The 17,758-nt window shown below is 38.3% G+C and overlaps 1 protein-coding gene across 1 annotated transcript; it reads left to right on the top strand.

Moving 5' to 3' along the window:
- The first annotated feature begins 35 nt into the window (after positions 1–35).
- Positions 36–15,127, top strand: UPB1 (ureidopropionase, beta). The gene is made up of 10 exons (XM_010004797.1): positions 36–136; positions 742–913; positions 2,503–2,590; positions 3,212–3,306; positions 4,164–4,325; positions 8,195–8,364; positions 11,294–11,375; positions 12,158–12,200; positions 13,292–13,446; positions 15,044–15,127. The coding sequence occupies exons 1-10, from the start codon at positions 36–38 to the stop codon at positions 15,125–15,127; spliced, it is 1,152 nt and encodes a 383-aa protein (XP_010003099.1).
- The last annotated feature ends 2,631 nt before the right edge of the window (positions 15,128–17,758 follow it).

Here is a 17,758-nt window from a genome sequence, read left to right as displayed (position 1 = left end):
CGCCCGCCCCGTCCCGTCCCGTCCCTCGCTCCGCCATGGCGGGAAGCCTGGAATCCCTGGAATCGTGCTTGGAGCAGCACATCCCGCCCGAGGACCTCGGCGAGGTGAAGCGGCTCCTGTACGGGGGCGAGGCGAGGTGCGGTGCTGGGCCGGGCTCCTTCCCTCCGCCCCGGGCCGGGGGCGGCCTGGGCGGGAGGCGGGGGGAGGAAAAAGGGGCCTGTGTGTGGTGCTGCGGTGAGGTTAGGCTGGGGTGGTAATCCAGGTTTGGGAAGCGGGGCAGGGAGGCGGCGTGAGGGGGTGGCTGACTGGAATGGGAGAGCTGAGGGGTCGGTTTGGGGGCGAGGGGGTGTCTAGGGAGGTCTTGTCTTCGCAGTGGGTGAGCTGGAAAAGTGGGGAATCTGCCATGGGGAAAAATACGTTGCAGGGAAAACGTTGTCTCTTCTGGCAGTGGCAGATGAAAGCTTGTAGGTATGTGGTCCTTGGTTTCTGTAGCATGGTAGTAGTGTCTGGAAATCACAGTATAATTGTGAGGATACTGGGTTTGCCACTGTGAAGGAGAGCTGTGAGATTTGCACATGACCTGGCTGGTGTCTGATGGTTCCTTGTCTGATAGTTGCGTCTGTGGGCATGGGAGCTTGGGAGTCTCTAGAGGGGTAGACACTATTTGTGGTTCTCTTTGTCCAATGCATTCAGAGCACAACAGGAGAATCTTGAAATGTCTATGTTTCCTTCTCAATCCAGAAAACTTAATTTGCCAGCTGCTGCTCTATCAACAGCTCAGGAAAAACATTTTGAGCTGCAGGGCTATGGATTTGAAGCTGCTCCAGAGCAACTGAGAAGGCCACGTATTGTTCGAGTAGGACTGGTACAGAATAAAATTCCACTTCCCACAGACACACCTGTGGCAGTCCAGGTACACAAACTGGGATCTGGGCCCTTTCATATATCTTCTACTGGACTGACACATAGCACAATTGTTGATAAAACTTCATCAGGAAATGTTTGTTGATGGTCTGGCAGTATAGCATCTGTCACCACCTTACTACAGCATACTGTGAGAAATTCAGATGACTCATTCAGTTTTATTTCTCAGAAACATCTCACATGTTCTATTTACCTAGTGAATTGCCCAACCTGGTTGCAGTTTTTCCAGAGTTAAATATTAGGCACTTTTTGTACATGAAAATCCTTTGCCTTTATAATGAAAAAGAATGTCATTTACCCAAAATCAAAACAGATAGCTACCCGTGGAAACCACAGGTGCAGTTCTTGTTTTACTCAAAAAATGTTCCATTATAGGAAAATCCATTAGACTAAACACAGATTAATAAAACAGTGTCCATTATTCTTCATACAGCAGTAGACTGAATCTAGTAAGGTGACCATCATCTCTTAACATCTTGGACACAAAAGCACTGAGGTGACATACACATATATATATATGTATATGTGTGTGTGTATATATAGATGTGTATGTATATAACAATAGCCTCCTAAAAGTAACTTTAAAAAAGTGAAATAAAATACCACATTGATACAATTTAACTGTTTATATATTTGTACCATGACAGGACACAAGGAATTTCTGAAGTAATTTATTTTGGTAAGATTGCTTGTCACAGATGCAAATCATTAATTCAGTCGAGGGATCAAATTTGTGGATTCTTTGTAGCATCTGTAAAAAGGCTACTAGCTGTATTAATGATTTTACCTTATAAATAACTAGTTAACTATTTTTGTAAATCAATGCAAAGTTGTTGAGTTCATAGGTCACTGGTGACTTGTCCTGTGTCCTTTCTTTTTTAAATTGATACCTGCAAGTATCAATACAAAGGGCTACACCTATGCTTATTTTTAAGTAGAATGAATAGACGAGGATAAAAGTACTTTGAAACAATGGTTTTTGCCCAATTAATAACACTTTGATGTTTTTTCTTGGTAATAATCTACTTAGCTCTTAGAACAGAGGGATTTAGAAAACAGTTTAGAGTTAGTAACTTCTAGAGAGTGTTGAAGATCCACATGTGTGAGCAAGATTTGGACATAAGTAAGGAAATGGACTGTTCTTGTATTTTAAGGTTCTGAGTACTTGATTTTATATTCATGTTTACATTCTACAGGTTGTTTACAGCGAGCAGCAAAAGTAAATTTTTTGATGATTCTGTTAAAATTTTTACCTGTTTGCTAAATAGCTAAAAGCTAGTAAGTCAGTCAGCAGTGTGTTGCCATACATGTGAGTGTAGTAAAAACATGAAGTTAGGATTCCATTGGATTGCTTTCTCTATTTTCAGCATCTAAATGCTTTAAAAAACCTCTGTATCTAACTTTCTGTTACCAGTCCTCAGGAATGAGAACGTCTGGAATTATTCCCCCTGAAAGCAGTGGGACTATGTATAGAACACGATAAATTTAATGTGAACAAAGATTGTAAAAACAGGCTATTAATACACAAGTGTGTTAGAACATGCAGCTTTTTTATAGCATGACACTTCTTGCAACCAGGTGGCTGCTCTGCACAGAAGGATTGAGGAGATTGTGGAAGTAGCTGCAGTATGTGGGGTCAACATAGTTTGTTTCCAGGAGGCTTGGAGTGAGTATGTGCTGTGATTACTTCTAGATTGTCACAATTCCCTCTATTTTAACACATATCCTGTACTGGAAATATGTCTTGCCAGCAAACAGCACAAATCTTCCAAGATGTAAGTTTATGTGAGTGATTTGCTTTCTAAAGGAAAATCAAAGAGTCTCAGTTAGCAGAACTGTGTGGAAGATGAATGTCAAGTCTGTTATATTGAAGACTGATGTTTACTGCAGCAATGGTATTTGTAGATGTGCTGCTCCTTCATGTCAACTTTAGTTGTCCTTTCATTATTTCTTTCTTCTAAAGCTTTGTTTTTTTCTAATAAAAATGGAGTCTTTGAGGCTCAATAGAAATGAAATTCAGAATTAAGGTGCAGATTGTGAAAACAGGTTACTCACAGAAAGTGTACACGCCTCACTGAGTGTGTTCTTTCTCTTCTGCTTTGCTCTGTGTGGGCTTAAAACTCCTCACCCTTAAAAATATTTTAAAATAGCTTTTACCTTAAAAGAAGGAATATGTTTGAGTAATTTTTAAGTGATTAATCTTTTCTCTGTGCTCATGTAAACTGTGTGTATTTCTTGAGTGACATCAACGTTCTGGTAAATTTTGTCTTGCACTGGTGTTTTCCAGCCATGCCCTTTGCTTTTTGTACAAGAGAGAGGCTTCCATGGACTGAGTTTGCTGAGTCAGCAGAGGATGGGCCAACAACAAAGTTCTGTCAAGAGGTAAAAAAACCCATGTCCAGGCTCCAGCTCATAACTTCCACTGATAAGCACAGATTTCTTCTATATGTCTGGAACTTGTACCACTGAGAAAAGTGAAATAGTAGTAAGTTTTCACTTAGTTTGAAAAATATTGGGGTAGTGAAGAAGAGATGGAGAAAACTGTGCTCAGTATATATTTTTTAAATTACTTTGCATTTATAGACTGCCTTGTGCCATGGAAGGCACATGAAACTGCCCATTTAGGTATTCCTGAATTTTACAAGGGAGGGATGGTTCTTCGTACAAGTATTTTTAATTTCCATTTAAAAGGTGTTTCTTGGCTAGAAGAGTTGAGCATTAAACAATGCTTGTATGAAGGTGCCAGGAGAAGAATAGCTAGCCTTTCTTTATTCCTCCCTTTTTTTTTTTTTTAAATAACTGTTTTCAGCTAGCCAGGATGTCCTTCATTTCAGTAGACCACTTGAGTTATTGCAGAATGAGTGGGTTCTGTCCTTTTCTTCCTGTGAATAGATGCAGTTTCATAATTCGACCATTGCTCTTAGGGTGCTTTTTTTGCTGGTGATTCCTTGCATTTCTAGTTGAAAGATTCAGGTGGAAAACTCTCCATGATGTACCCATCTTAGATGAAGAAACTGGCGATGTGGGCATGCCAGTGTGGGTTAAGTGTTAGCCTTTGATGAGGGTCAGAGCAATGTACCAGAAGAAAACTTTTTCTTAATCCTTCTGTCACGAGCCAATGCCAGGGGGGCTGTGTGGGGAAGAAGAAGAACTGTTTCCCACACCTTCTTTATGAAAAAAAAATGAAAATAATGACTGCAGGCTTGTGTGCAGTAGAAGAATTGTGTTCATTTGTACAGCTGGCAAAGAAATACAACCTGGTGGTGGTATCTCCAATTCTGGAGCGAGATGAAGTACATGGGGGAACTCTGTGGAATACAGCTGTGGTCATTTCTAATTCTGGAGCTGTCCTTGGCAAAAGTAGGAAAAATCACATTCCAAGGATTGGAGATTTCAATGAGGTAAGATCCAGTATTGTGATTATCAAACTAGTTTTGCTTTGCAGCTCTAGTTCATGTCGGCCTGTGTTGTATGTCCTGTTGGGAGGAAATGTAATGTATTTCTAAAAAACATGGCTCAGTGAGTGTTAAATTTTTCTTTCTCTGGTGAAGTTATAGGAAGTTAATTTATCAAGAACAGAGTGATTACTCTTAAAGGACAAATAACATTGAGTCTTTGTCATGCACTCTGCCTGATGGAAACTACAGAAGTATTGAGGATCTTTACAATAGAATTCTGTAAGTCTCAGCTTTGTTATGTTAGGTGTGCATGGTTAGCTCAGATAGGTTTTGCATCTGTGCATACTGAACTTGCTTTAATTTGGAAGGCAATTGTTTCCTGGTTCAGGTGAGAGCAGTGTTTATGGTCTTGATCTCTGTTTCTCTGTGAGCTTGTCTTGGAAATGACAGTTCTTTTGCTCATGTTCCTTTGAGCAGAATCCCGTAACTCATTACACTTCTGACTCAAGAGCTGGTTTACAGCATCTTGTGTTTACTAATCACATTGCTGCCACTGAAACCCTCAGCAGGTTTTAGGCCATCCTCCAGAATCGGTTTCAGAAGCTGAACTGGTAGTAAAGGCAATGTCAGAAGAAAACTGGTAGGTCTGAAATGTGTTTATCCATCCATAGAATTATCACAAGCAAAAAGATCAGGATTAAAAATTAACTGAAGCCTAAAAATACATTGTCTTACCTAACTCAGTCTCTCCTTGTCAACTCTAGTGAGTAATTAACAGAGACATTTCTCTAAGCACTGGGGGCATTACACCTGCAGTTGCTTTTGGTCCCTGTCTGAATTCTGCAGTCATTAAACTGAGGCTTCAGAATCCAAATGGGTTTTTTTATTAATTTTTAAAGCTTTTTTTGTGTCTTGAAACTTTGTGTTCAGAGAGCTTTCGAAATTTTGACCTGGGCTCGCAGACCTGATCAAACTGATCTGTGTTTCTTCAGAGGAGTCTGTTAGGTTTCTACACAATGGATTTCTGGCACAAGCCTCTCAGTCACCAGTGTTGACTTCTATCATTAACAGTTCTTTTCATATTTAGTATTATTTGAGTCCGTATTTTAGCTAGAAAACAGTAACTAACAAGCCTATAGAAAATATTGGCACTAATAAAACTGGATTTTGGTTACTTTCCACATTCTTGATCTGTTCCTTGTGTAATCAAATAAAAACTAAATTCATATTGCTTGTGCTAAAATATAATGTCTTTCAGTTTTCCGGATGGTGTTTTGTGGAGCATCAACAGATTCCAAGAAACTTGTTTCCAGCTATAAAACTGTAATGAAAGGCATCTTAAAAAAAGAAAATATTTTTACTTTTCACGTGAAGTATAAATAGGATTTCATTAAGAGTTTTACATAATGCCTAAATGCCAGAATTACCACAAAGCAATCTATTTATAGCTTGCAGGTATACTATAATGATTTGACATTTCTTGCATCTACCTCATTATAGAAACAAGCAGTGTTTACCCATAACAGCACTGTCTCTTTAGCTAGTTTTGTTAGCAGAAAATTGAATCCATTCTCCTGAGGTGAGCAGTTCTGATAGAGAAACTTCAGAAACCACCAAGGCTACAGGGAAGGATTATGCTCATCTCTGTTACTTGAATGTTCTTTTCTTCATCAACAAAGTTAACCCTCAAGGAAGGGTTCGATTTGAAATTACTCTTTGTGGATTTTCTTGGTAGAGCAGATAGGGAAAGGAGCCTTGCTGGAATCATCTGTGCTGAATTGGTGAGAACTAAATGGAAATGGGGAAGGGATTGGTCTGTAACCTATTCAGCCATGTGTGGGAGGGCGTATAAATAAACAAAAATCAATCCTTCTTCAGACATCAGTTTGCTGTGGAGATGATGGTGACCTCTGGTGAGGAATAAAGAAATAAGGATTGATTAATTCCCTAAAGCAACAGCATTTTTTGTTTTCTTCTCCTATTGTAATAAAAGAAAACTGAGACTAGAAGAAAAAATGGAGATATATTCAGTCAGCAGAACTGTTTTGAAAAAGCATGTGTGTGCTCACCAGAGACATGAAAGAAGATAAAATCAGTGCCCAAGGGACTGTGCAAATTCATGAGGCTTGATAATAAATAAGAAACCAGAGATGTCACGTTTACCAGGCATTCTGAGCCTCCAGCCCTTCTTGGTTTTGGAAGATAATGATCCCCTGTATCTATGGTGCCATTGTCCTATGCCTAGATGAGGCCTTCCTGTGTTCCCCAGCTGTAACTGTGCTTGCTTTAGGCCTGATGTGGTTCTGCTTCTTTCAAGAGCAATGTAAGTGGTTGTTAGAGTGAACAGATAGTTTCAATAAAAAGGGAAAGATTTACAACACACCTTTCTTACATGATAAGAGGCACGCCTTACTGGATCAGGCTGGAGGATAATGTACCTTGCTGTTCTGTCTCTGAAATACTTGCAAAAAGGTGTTATTAGGAATAAGTCTGGCCACTCTGCAACTTTTGTACTCCCTCAGTCTCCACTGTCATTGTGTTAGGGATGTTGGCTCACATGTTCCTGTCTAATCTCCTCTGAACATGGTGGTAATACCTGCTTTCACACAGAAGCAAATTTCGGAAGTGCACTGCCTGCTGCGTGGAAAATGTTACTTTGGTTGAAAACAGGTACAGAAATGTCATTTCAGTCAGTGCCTGTTGCTGCTGGGATTTCTGTAGTCATTTTACCACTTCCTTTGTGATTTTGTAAATCTCATTAATAATATTGCCCTCAGCCTTCTGTCTGCAGATTGAAGAGCCTTTTTAGTTGCTCCTCAAAAGGGGAGCTGCGCCATCCCCTGTATTGTTTCACTTCCCTTTGCTTATTCTATCTCTAGTATATCCTTAATGAGATGCAGACACTAGAGTTGCCCAGAGTACTCAAGCCATGGCACACAGAATTCTTATAAACCAGCAAACGGATGGTTTCTGTTAGGTTTTGCTGTTGATGTCTTGAGATTTTCTTGGATTTTTGTCTACCATGGAGAAGGCGACTGTCAGTGACTCCACAAATGCCTTTTTCTTGTGTCTGGGAAGAACCATTTCAGTCCATTTCATTTAGATGATCTCTGGATGTTTGTCTCTCTTGATAGCTGTTAGCAATGCCCTGTTCCTCTCACTATTGCCTTTTACGGGAACCACTGCATTTCTAATTGTTTAGAAATGTTTGATATGGTAAGATGAAAGTTCACAGCATATGGTGAATGGAATCTTTTAAGCCAACAGTTGGCTCCAGTTTCTTTAAGGACTGTTCTCTAGATTTATCCTGTAATTTTCCTAGTCTTAATTTCAAGCTTTTCTGTTTGTTTAGAGCAATAGGCATATAGGAAATTAAAGTAACTAATCTTAGCTATACACTGATACTCCTTACAGCATTCATAAAATGACTGCATGCCATTACATAACAGGTGAATATAGAGGAGTTCCATGTTCTTTAGACAGTGTTCATCATCTCTCCCTTTCATCAGAATCAAAGGATTGTGATGACTGGGGAAAATTTCCTTATGTGGTGAAAGTACTAAGAGAGGTGCCTCAAGTTTGGCAGTTTGTGGATCTCACTTAAGATTTTGTAGAAGTTTCTAGCATTAACAGAAGTGGTTATGTCAAATTCAGTCAGTGTTTAGATGTATGAGTGAAGGGAAGGAGAAAGGAGCTTGAATTTTATCTCAGCAGCCTCAGAGAGTCACTTTTTGCGATGTACCTATTACAGTGCCATGTAGTAAATGAAAGTTGTCCTCACTCATGGTCTAATGATGCTGGTAATCAGAAATCGGGGTGTCAAAGCAATGCTGGAGCTATTTCTTTGGTTTGTTTTTTTTGTTTGTTTGTAGTCTACTTACTATATGGAAGGAAATACAGGACACCCAGTGTTTCAGACACAGTTTGGAACAATTGCTGTCAATATCTGCTATGGGCGTCACCACCCTCTGAACTGGTTTATGTTTAGTATGAATGGAGCAGAGATCATCTTTAACCCTTCAGCCACTATTGGAACGCTCAGGTAAACAACCAAACTGCTTTGGGCTGTGACATACTTTCTGGGTTAACTGAACCTCTGAGCCCCTCACTAGGGCCTCAGGGGCACCTCGCTGAGGTCCTGGAACCTGAGCTGTTGCCTTCTTGTTTTCACTTCATGAAGGAAAGGATCCTTTTCCATCTGGAGTTTTGGGCTTCCAGTCTGCTCATAGCCACTTAGTCTCTTCCAGAGCTGTAGTTGTACATCTGCAGGTCTTTTGTCTCTGAGACAGAGTTAATCAGCATCCAGCTGGTGTTCTGAAAACTAATGGGAATGTATTTAGATGATCTGGTTTATGTTTTTGCTTTATGATAGGCAGTAGTAATTTACGTTGAGGCTTAGTTTGCCAGCCTGCATTGTCCACCTACGAGCCAATAAGGAAAGTATCAAGTTGCAGTTTTCGGAGCTATGCTAAGAAACTATTTTCTCAGAAACAATTTTTTTTAACTAGTCAGTTTTGTGATTATCAGACACATAGAACAAGACTGAATCAGTGTAAGCTGTTTCCCTTGAGATTAATCTTCAGCAAATTGACATTAGTTGTACCCTACTGACTTGATTTCCTAAAAGAAAAGTCCAGCTCTGTGAGCTAAGAAAATAACACTTAGCTAGACCATAATATCAGCATCAGTCAAATTTCATGTAATAACCTTGTGCCATGCATCCAAAGCATTGTCTGACATAAGCTATGTATTGCTTGGGGTATTATAGTGTGATGCAAAATAACTGCATTTCTTTGGGGCTTTCTTAAGGTAGAAACTTTGTAGAAATTATTTCAGTGGTTCTCAATACACTCTTCTTGACAAAATCACCCTGCCTTCCTTTCATTTTCACTATATTCTGTTCTTTGCCTACTACTTAAGGCCTTCAAATTCCCAGTCAGAGTGTTTGTAAATTGAGATCTGGGTAGTTTATGCTTAATTATAAATATTAATATTTTAACCCTTTTCAGCATAAGTGGTTAGCTTTTTATAGGGCAGGCAGAAAAGTCTGGCTTTGCAGTGTTTTTTGGAACAAAAACATTTCCTTTGTGAGTGGAAAAAAAATATTTTGAGCTAGCTGAACTGTCTTTGAATTTCCAGCCCAAATGTAAGCTTTAGGAAGCTAAAAGGAGCATATTTCATTGTATGTAAAAATAATATCCAGTTTCAAACAAAAAAGAGTTGACATGCTGATCTCATTATATTAAGAACTCTTTGCTAGCTAGGTATGTAAGATCACAGATGAGTTAGAAATTAGAGAAATATATTTTTTAGCATTTTTCCTTCAGGATTCATCTAATCCTGTCTCTTTACCTGTTTAATGTAAATTGGGAGTTTTTCTGTCACTGTAACAAGGTTGAAGAATATAAATCCATAGATAGAGAACTCTGAAGACACTGAACATTCATTATGGGGTAGAAATGAAGAACAGATCAGAGGTATAAAATGTTCATACCCACAGCCACTTCAGATACCTTTAATAGCTTTTGGTATAAACGATAATTTGGGTTGAGTGGTGTTGGAACATGTCCTTTGGAAAGAGTTGAATGAACACACAATGTTTTTGGGGCATTTATGTCACTACTAGAATAATATTTGTGATGTTTGTCCACTTACAGCCCATTAACAGGAGAGCAAACAGAAATTACCCTGTTGTCATACAGCACTTCATTGGTACTCTGGGTGCTTCAGGCTCTCCTAATTATTGACTTTCACTTGATTGTTTTTTAAGCATATAATTTTTATTGCAGGAAGAGGACTCTTGAGACCCATGTAAAAACTGTCTCTGGGGTCGCTTGTTGGCTGTAGCCTTTTTTTCCTGTCTCTCTTCTGTGAAATTATAATTTACTGGAGCTTTTCAATAAAATCCCTTTTTCTTAGAAGAGCTGGCTGCCAGACCCAAAGCAATGGAGAAAAGTGGCAATAAACAAAGTCTTTTCAATCAGTCCAATGACAGTCTCTCAAGATTCTTGAGTCTGACTGGGAGATTAATGAGTCAGATGCTTGCAGCCATGCCTTGGTACTCAGAATCTGTCATGCTGTCACAGGAGTGTACAAATTGTTCACCTTTGTTTTGGAGCTCTGAGTACTTCCAGACCTCCTGTTAACTAGTTCTGATTCCAGTGTATCAGACTATTTAATAAAAAGAAGACAATTTCAGCTTTAAATATCCTCCTTTGTAAAAAAGATAGAGGCTTGTTAAAAGAGAAGGAATTCTTAATTCCTCATTTCTCAGCTCTTATTTTTATGTAAATTTAGTGACTGATTTAATAGATAATTATTGGGATGCTTTTGTTAAATGTGCATTCTTTTTTGTCAGCCCACCATGGGAAGATGATTGATTGGAAAGTACTGTGAAAACTGTGACTGAAATAAAACTGTGGTTGAAATAACAGAAGCAGGAAGTTTTGGGGGAAACTGATTTTTCTTTTCCTTTAATTTTTTTATTATGTAATTTTCCTGTAATTTTTTTTATTTCATTCACGTGTGAAAAAGCCTCTCCTGGACCATTTTGGGAAAAAATCCAGCTTCTATGAATCTCTTGCAGCTTTGCTGCAAAATGATGTATTATGTATTGAAAAGTAATGGAAGGTAAAAGCACACGTGTGAATCCAATGTGTACTGTGGAGAGTGAAACATTTTACACTTTAATGACTTCGAAAATCTTGAGCAGTGTTAATTTTTTTTTTCCATGACAAAGCCAAGTTTACCAAGTTATCAGATATAATTGTTTATATCTATATCTGAGCAGAAAATAATTATAGTGCTTGGCTGTAACTGTGGGGAGATTTTGATTGTAAGAGCTAGATCAATCTTAGCAGCTAACTTTGGCTGCCTTGACAGGAAATGTGGAGTGTGAGACAGTCATAATCTGAATTTGTCTCTGAAGTAGATGAGTAGTGAATACCTGCCTCCTCTTTGGTGTATTGCAGCGAGTCCCTGTGGCCAATTGAAGCAAGAAATGCTGCCATAGCTAATCACTGCTTTACATGTCCCATCAACAGGGTGGGAACGGTATGTATCTTCACTTTGTTACTTAATTTCATCATTTGGGTATTGAAACATGAGTTTCCTCTACTGTATAACTACTGGATTAGTGGTTATATGATTTGAAGATGGAGAATGATAAAGAGGTTGAGAGCTGCCTTGTTGCTGGCAGCCTACTTTTTGGTTGCAGCTGCTTCCTGTTCTTGAATTGCTCTCTTTGTAACAGGCACTGGCCCTTTGGCTAATTCTCCTAGTTTCTGTGGTGCAATCAGTATTATAGCCAAAATGACTGACAAATAAATATATCCTATAGTCAGTGGCACACAACTGGCTGCTCTTGTACAGATGCTACCTTTTCTGTAATGAAAATTAATACTGCAAACAACGGGTCATTCTTGCTTTCAGTTTAGTCCAAATGCCTTACCTGTGTGTTTTATAAGGTTCCCTGCAAAAATCCCTACTTGTTCTTGCCATTAATGTGGATAAATTTGCCATCTTTTGTGATCTGCAGAGATGTGTTTGGTTAAATGTCTCTTTTGCCTCTTCTTTAGACACACGGAACTGATTCGAGGTGTGTTCCCAAAAGTGTATGAACAACAGGCAGTGATGCAGAAAGACCTTGTTTTCTTGTCTATCCAACATAGAAACTAGGCCCCTCTGATGGCTCCCTTTAGACAGTGCTGATAGTATGCCAGAAAAAAATCTTAATAGATTTATATAAACTTCCATACTAAATATGGTAGACCAGCAAGGATTTATTGAATGAAATGGAATGATACTGCCACCTACGGATTGTTTTTATTTCACAGGAGTACTACAAAAATGCCTTTACTTCTGGAGATGGTGGAGAAGGTATGTTCAGAAATCAAATTCACTGATTGCTAATAACTGTTAATTAGAAAGTCTGAAGAAACAGTAGCTCTCCTGCAAGTGTCAGTTCAGTGACAGCTGTGGTAGCTAGTGACTGCTTTATTAAAGGCTGCTGCTCTGTAAGCTGTAGAGAAGCAGCACTTCCTACTAGAGTTGGTGGCACCATGGTGTGTGGTCACCAGAAGTTCATATCTAAGGTGTCTTTATGCTTTTAGATATCTTAGAGTTTTTAAGGCAATGCAATATTGTAGGATGGGAAGACAGCCCGTGAGGTAGCCTGTGTTGGCAGTGCATGCATGTAATTTTATTTGTAGTTTTAAGATTATTAACAGTAATGGCTCTGAATCCCTGGCCAAGCTAGTTTGACATGTCACAGATTTGCTGGAAATTGAAGGAGACAATACTCAAAGAAGAGCATGAGATTTACTTGTAGGTTGGAATTTTATCATTTGTCCTGTGACAACCGTGACTGCTTCTGGCTTCATCTGGAATGGATCTGAGCCTTTTTTTAGCTAGTTTTGGAGCTAAGTATTTGTAGCAGCTGCATGAAAAGGTCACTGGTATCTATTGCTTAGTAGTACAACAGATGTGGCTGATTTTTGGCACAGCTTAGAGTTGTGCAATATGCAATAAAATATTTTTCCATGCCTTAGATCCCAGTGTTTTCACCTCTAACCTTGTCATAAAAATTGAATGGGTGCCTCTCTCTCAGCTGTCTTGAAAATACATGGTTTGATAATTAGAATTCATTTAAATTCCAAATAAACAATGAAAGCAAAGCCTTTACTTTAGTTCAGAGACTTAATAATGGGAAAGCATAATCATGCATTATTTAAAAGGCAGTGTGGTGAGGTTTTTCCTGTCAATTCCATCTATGTGGAAGCTGTGCCATGGAGGAAAGTAACTGCCTGTCAGAACTGCTATAGTGCTGTGACTCTTCAGGGTGAAACCTTGCTTAAATCACAGTGAGTGACCAACCACAAGAAATAGAGCCAGGATTTATGGGACAGTGCATATTAAGTTGTATACTTATTTGCAGGTGGCATTACATGCTTTTTAAACATTTCTTTAAGCACATCATGACTTGGGCCATTTTTATGGCTCAAGTTACGTAGCTGCACCAGATGGCAGTAGGACCCCAGGCCTCTCTCGCACTCAGGATGGACTTCTGGTGGTAGAGATGGATCTAAATCTTTGCAGACAAGTCAGTGACAAATGGAATTTTAAGGTAAGTCTGTTTAAAAAGAAACAAACTTGCATATGATATTAGAATAAACAAGCTTTCCTAACAGTCATATAATCTTACAATAGTTAATAGTTTTTTTGAACAGTCCAAAGCTTAAGTTGTTGAACTAATTGAACAGGATGTTCTGGAGGCCAAAAGCATTAATGGATTCAGAAAAGGAACAGACAAATTCAGGGAAACTAGGCCAATAACTTTTTAATTAAAAACTTAACCTTTGGCCGTAAAGTTGGTTGCCAGGAGTTCCAAGGACCACTAGGGAAAGTGGCAAGTGTGTGCAGTTTCCTTCTGCATTTGCCACTGAGCAATTTTTTATTCATGTTTATTTATTAATTTATTTCTTTTTATTATATTTTTTTTTTCCATTCTGAGATAAAGCTAACTTGGATCACTTTTCCTGAGAGTGTTATTTGATTTCATTTGTCTGGCAGCAGTGAATTCAGAAATTGCCACCTCAGCACTGCAGTTTGCTAACCCTTCAGTTGTGCTGGTACAAGCTATGTGGGGTGTTGCATTGTATACTGGTTTGATAGAGTGACCAGATTTCTTTTTTCAAACAAACCATGCTCTAGTTTCTTCTTTTAATCTGATGAAGTTCATGTCAGTCTCCACAGATACTGTTGCAACAGCAAAAAAGGGAAGCAAAAGGAGAAGATAAGGCAACTTCTTAAACAGGCGTTGTTGATGAAGAAAACCTCTTGAAAACCTCTTGCTTGCTTCTCTGGAAAGAGATCTTTCATTCTAGTCCTCAGTACTGCTAAAGATCAGATTTTTTTCCCCATCCACTCTTAAGATTAGTATGATTTGAATTCTCACAAAGCAGGCCAGAACTCCTGGCTAGCAACTTTCACAGTATATGTAGGTTATTCACTGATGATCTAGTATTCAAAATAAGTAATCATTTGCTGGGAGTGTTGATTTTGGCACATAATGTTACTGCAAGCAGACATTTGTTTATAGAGCTGGTTTATTTGGAATCACCTTATGCATTACCATATAGTACAATGTATAATGTGTTTTGATTTCAATTCAATGTTGAAATGCAAATTCTCTGCAGATTTGAAATGCTGAATCAACTTTTCAATGAAAACATAGTAATTTCTTGGCTAGAGCTGAACTTCGTTAGTAATGCTGCCAATCCATGTACAGGGATTGACAAAAAGTAATTTTCGGTAATTTTCTGGACAGAATAGCATTTGTTATTTTACAGACGTATGTAGTAAGTATATAATCTATATAGTGGGTTGTTGACATAGTGGAATTTAATTGTGCTGAGAGATTCCCAGGTTTTTTAATTCAGGCAGGCATTTGCTTTTGCTTTGCCACTGATATCTGAGGCTCTTATTGCAGGGCAGAGGTTTGGTGTGTCAGAAGCACATGGAGCATTGCTTGTAACAGCTTAGTAGGGGTATCTGAAGAAATGCTAAGGTACTGGAGGTCTTGCATATTGAGTGAATGATGATTTTACTGTTTATCACAAGCAGTATGTTGTCATTAAATAAAATGGTGGATATAAGTATTTTCTACTAAAGTACTTTCATAGGTCACTGAAATAACCAAAACTTTGATTTTTCTTTTCCAGATGACTGGTAGATATGAAATGTACGCAGAAAAGCTCACTGAAGCAGTCCAGCCTTATTTTATACCCAATGTAATCAAAGAGTAAGAGAGAGTACTTTGGTACAGTCAAATATTACATGACAAAAGGTACTGTTTGATGATAGCTTTACTGTGGATCACATGTTGTTGTTATTTTAATGTTGTCAGTTTAATGTCCTGTAACCAGCTTTTAAATAATAGGGTTCAAAGCTGTATTAAGTAAAATAAATGAAAACTGGCTTCATTGGCTTTCTTTTGTAATTTTCAGTACTGAGTTCAAACTTTTGTTCCTTACCTATAACTAGCAGGAATACATTGATTATAAAATGCTGATAACATTTATTTAGTACTGTGTACTGGATTATATAATTTGATGGGCACGATTTCTGATGATTTCAGAGGCCATAAAAATTTTATGTAAGCTTTTTCATGTCTTCCATTGTGTGTCTATTTACTTCTGCTTTCCAGTTTTTACTCTCTACACAAATGCATTATGTAGGGAGAAAGGCAGCATAATTTGTTTTCATCTGTTTTTTTACATGGTGAACATTTATTGCAGTTCTGTTAGAGCCAAGTAATGTCCCAGACACTCCTTGTTGTTTGAAGATCTGTGGATACTGTAAAGCAAGACCACTTTGGTTCTTCCCTTCTACACTACATATTACAACCATAGTCTTTGATGGGTTCCCTCAAGGTGCAAAAGCAGTGCTGCAGACAGATGCTTTTGGTATCTCCAGAGGCTCAGTGCTGTGTTCTGAGGCAAAGCCAGAAACCCGGGCTAAAGCACAGGCAGGGCTGGTGCAGTTGCGCATTTTTCATTGTGAACAGAAAGCCACAGAGGTGCTATCGGGGATCAGGATGGGTAATGAAAACTACTTCCCTGGAGCTGCACTCTAGGAGGATACCCAGTGGCTGGGGAATACAGAAAACAGCTGTTGAATCTAGATAATAACAATACATTTGCTATTCTGAGCTACTAGTGTATACTGAAATTTTGTTTCATATGATTCAGGTGATGCAGTAGGTGTTCAGGAACTGCAGAATGATTACAATTTACAGTCTAGCAACTATGAACTTACAGCTGAAATAACTACTGGAAGTCTTAAAATTATTTTTCCAAGTTACAATTTCAGGTGTGCCACTCCCAGTATATATAACATCCTCTCAAGATTTTTCCCAACATTTTTCATAATAAACTAGTAAATAAATGCACTTGCTACATGATGTTACAGGGTTATCTGTGACCTTTAAACCTTTATTGAGAATGGCTTAATTACAAATAAAAATATATTTATGTATAAAATCCCTGCATGTAAAATACCGCTTCCTTAGCAATTGACATCATGAAGGAAACAAAGTGACAAAACATTTTCAGGATGAGTCTTTTGATAGACAGTCTTTAAACAGGAAACAAAGTTTCAGAAAATGCAGATGTTCTGACTGCTCATGCAGTGACCTGCTTTTCATCTGAATGTGTTATATAAACAGTCTTTTCACTTGGCTATTGCTTCTTCCTTGTGTTTTCATCTCTCATAGCCATCCTCCATTTGGTGGCTATAAGAGATCCTGTTGCAATGGTGGAGCTCTCCTTTTGTATACATTAGCTTGAACAGCTTTGTTTATCTTTCAGTTTTGTTGAAGTATTTAAACCCTGGGTGCCAAACATTTAACAGTCAATACTTTTACACCTGTCTGTGCACTTCAGGCCACATAGTATGCCCTTAAGTTCATGTTTTATGTATAAGCTCAAGATTTGGATAACTGAACCAGTAAGAGGTCAATTACAAGCCTTTTGTAAAAATTGGTTTTATTTAGCTAACCAAGCCTGCTCTAAAATAAATCTGTGGCAGTTTAATGGTACTGAATGATCTACCTACCTGAAAATGCATGGGTTAAGGAAGTACTCTATCAACCTGTAGTTTACATACCTGTTAATTAGTAACATAGCTAAAACAATCTCTCTAAATCAAACATCACAAAATTGGATGTGGACATAAAAATTCCCAGACCAGTAACTTTCTGGTGACTTATTTTGGAGGAGTCAGAAGGTTTTGTAGCTTTTTTTCTGGGATTCTGCTGGTGGCACTAATGTACTGGTTCTACTGCTCACAAATCACATCCTAGTTTTTACTGATTTTGCAAGTATAAGAGCCAGGATGTGTTCTAACTTCACTAAGCAAAGGCTGAGACCCTGAAAAGTTCCTGTCACATACTTTCTGTTCAGAGCTTTTAAATTACTGCTGCATTTTAAATGTCTGTTACTATTATTAGCCTTTGTACAAAGAAGCACTCTTGATGCTAAGCATACTCATTGAACACTCTCCAGGTACTTTTCAATAAGTCAACTGATAAAATGTTTTATCTTAAAAAATATTTTTACCATGCTGAAAGAAGATTCCTATTTTTATTTCCACCACTAAATAACAATGTCCTTCTACTGTTACTCCACACAGTTCCAGAACTCAAACAGTTCTTTTCCTAAAACCATGCCAAAGGTGTGGCATTTCTGTCTTAAGTGAAAAATAAAATTCTGCTAGCCTTACATTAATATTAACATTGATTTTTCTACCCACTTCAACGTAGGCAGCACTGAAGATCAAGACTTGTAGGCAATTGTGATGGATGAATCTGAAATAGGTGACTATTTCCTGTACTTTACAGGACTCCTCAGCAAAGTAATTAAATCCAGGTAATACAT

Source organism: Chaetura pelagica, unplaced genomic scaffold (genome assembly GCF_000747805.2).
Source record: "Chaetura pelagica isolate M959 unplaced genomic scaffold, ChaPel_1.0 scaffold249, whole genome shotgun sequence".
In the NCBI taxonomy this organism is placed as follows: domain Eukaryota; kingdom Metazoa; phylum Chordata; class Aves; order Apodiformes; family Apodidae; genus Chaetura; species Chaetura pelagica.
Note: the sequence above shows the minus strand (reverse complement) of the source record. Positions and strands in the feature narration are given on the sequence as shown.

What these genes read in the sequence shown, in the direction of transcription:
- UPB1 (XM_010004797.1), top strand. Translation starts at nt 36, where the DNA reads ATGGCGGGAAGCCTGGAATCCCTGGAATCGTGCTTGGAGCAGCACATC. An exon ending in CAACAAAGTTCTGTCAAGAG is followed by an intron (nt 3,307 to 4,163) that starts GTAAAAAAACCC and finishes TCATTTGTACAG; the next exon opens with CTGGCAAAGAAATACAACCT. An exon ending in GCCACTATTGGAACGCTCAG is followed by an intron (nt 8,365 to 11,293) that starts GTAAACAACCAA and finishes GGTGTATTGCAG; the next exon opens with CGAGTCCCTGTGGCCAATTG.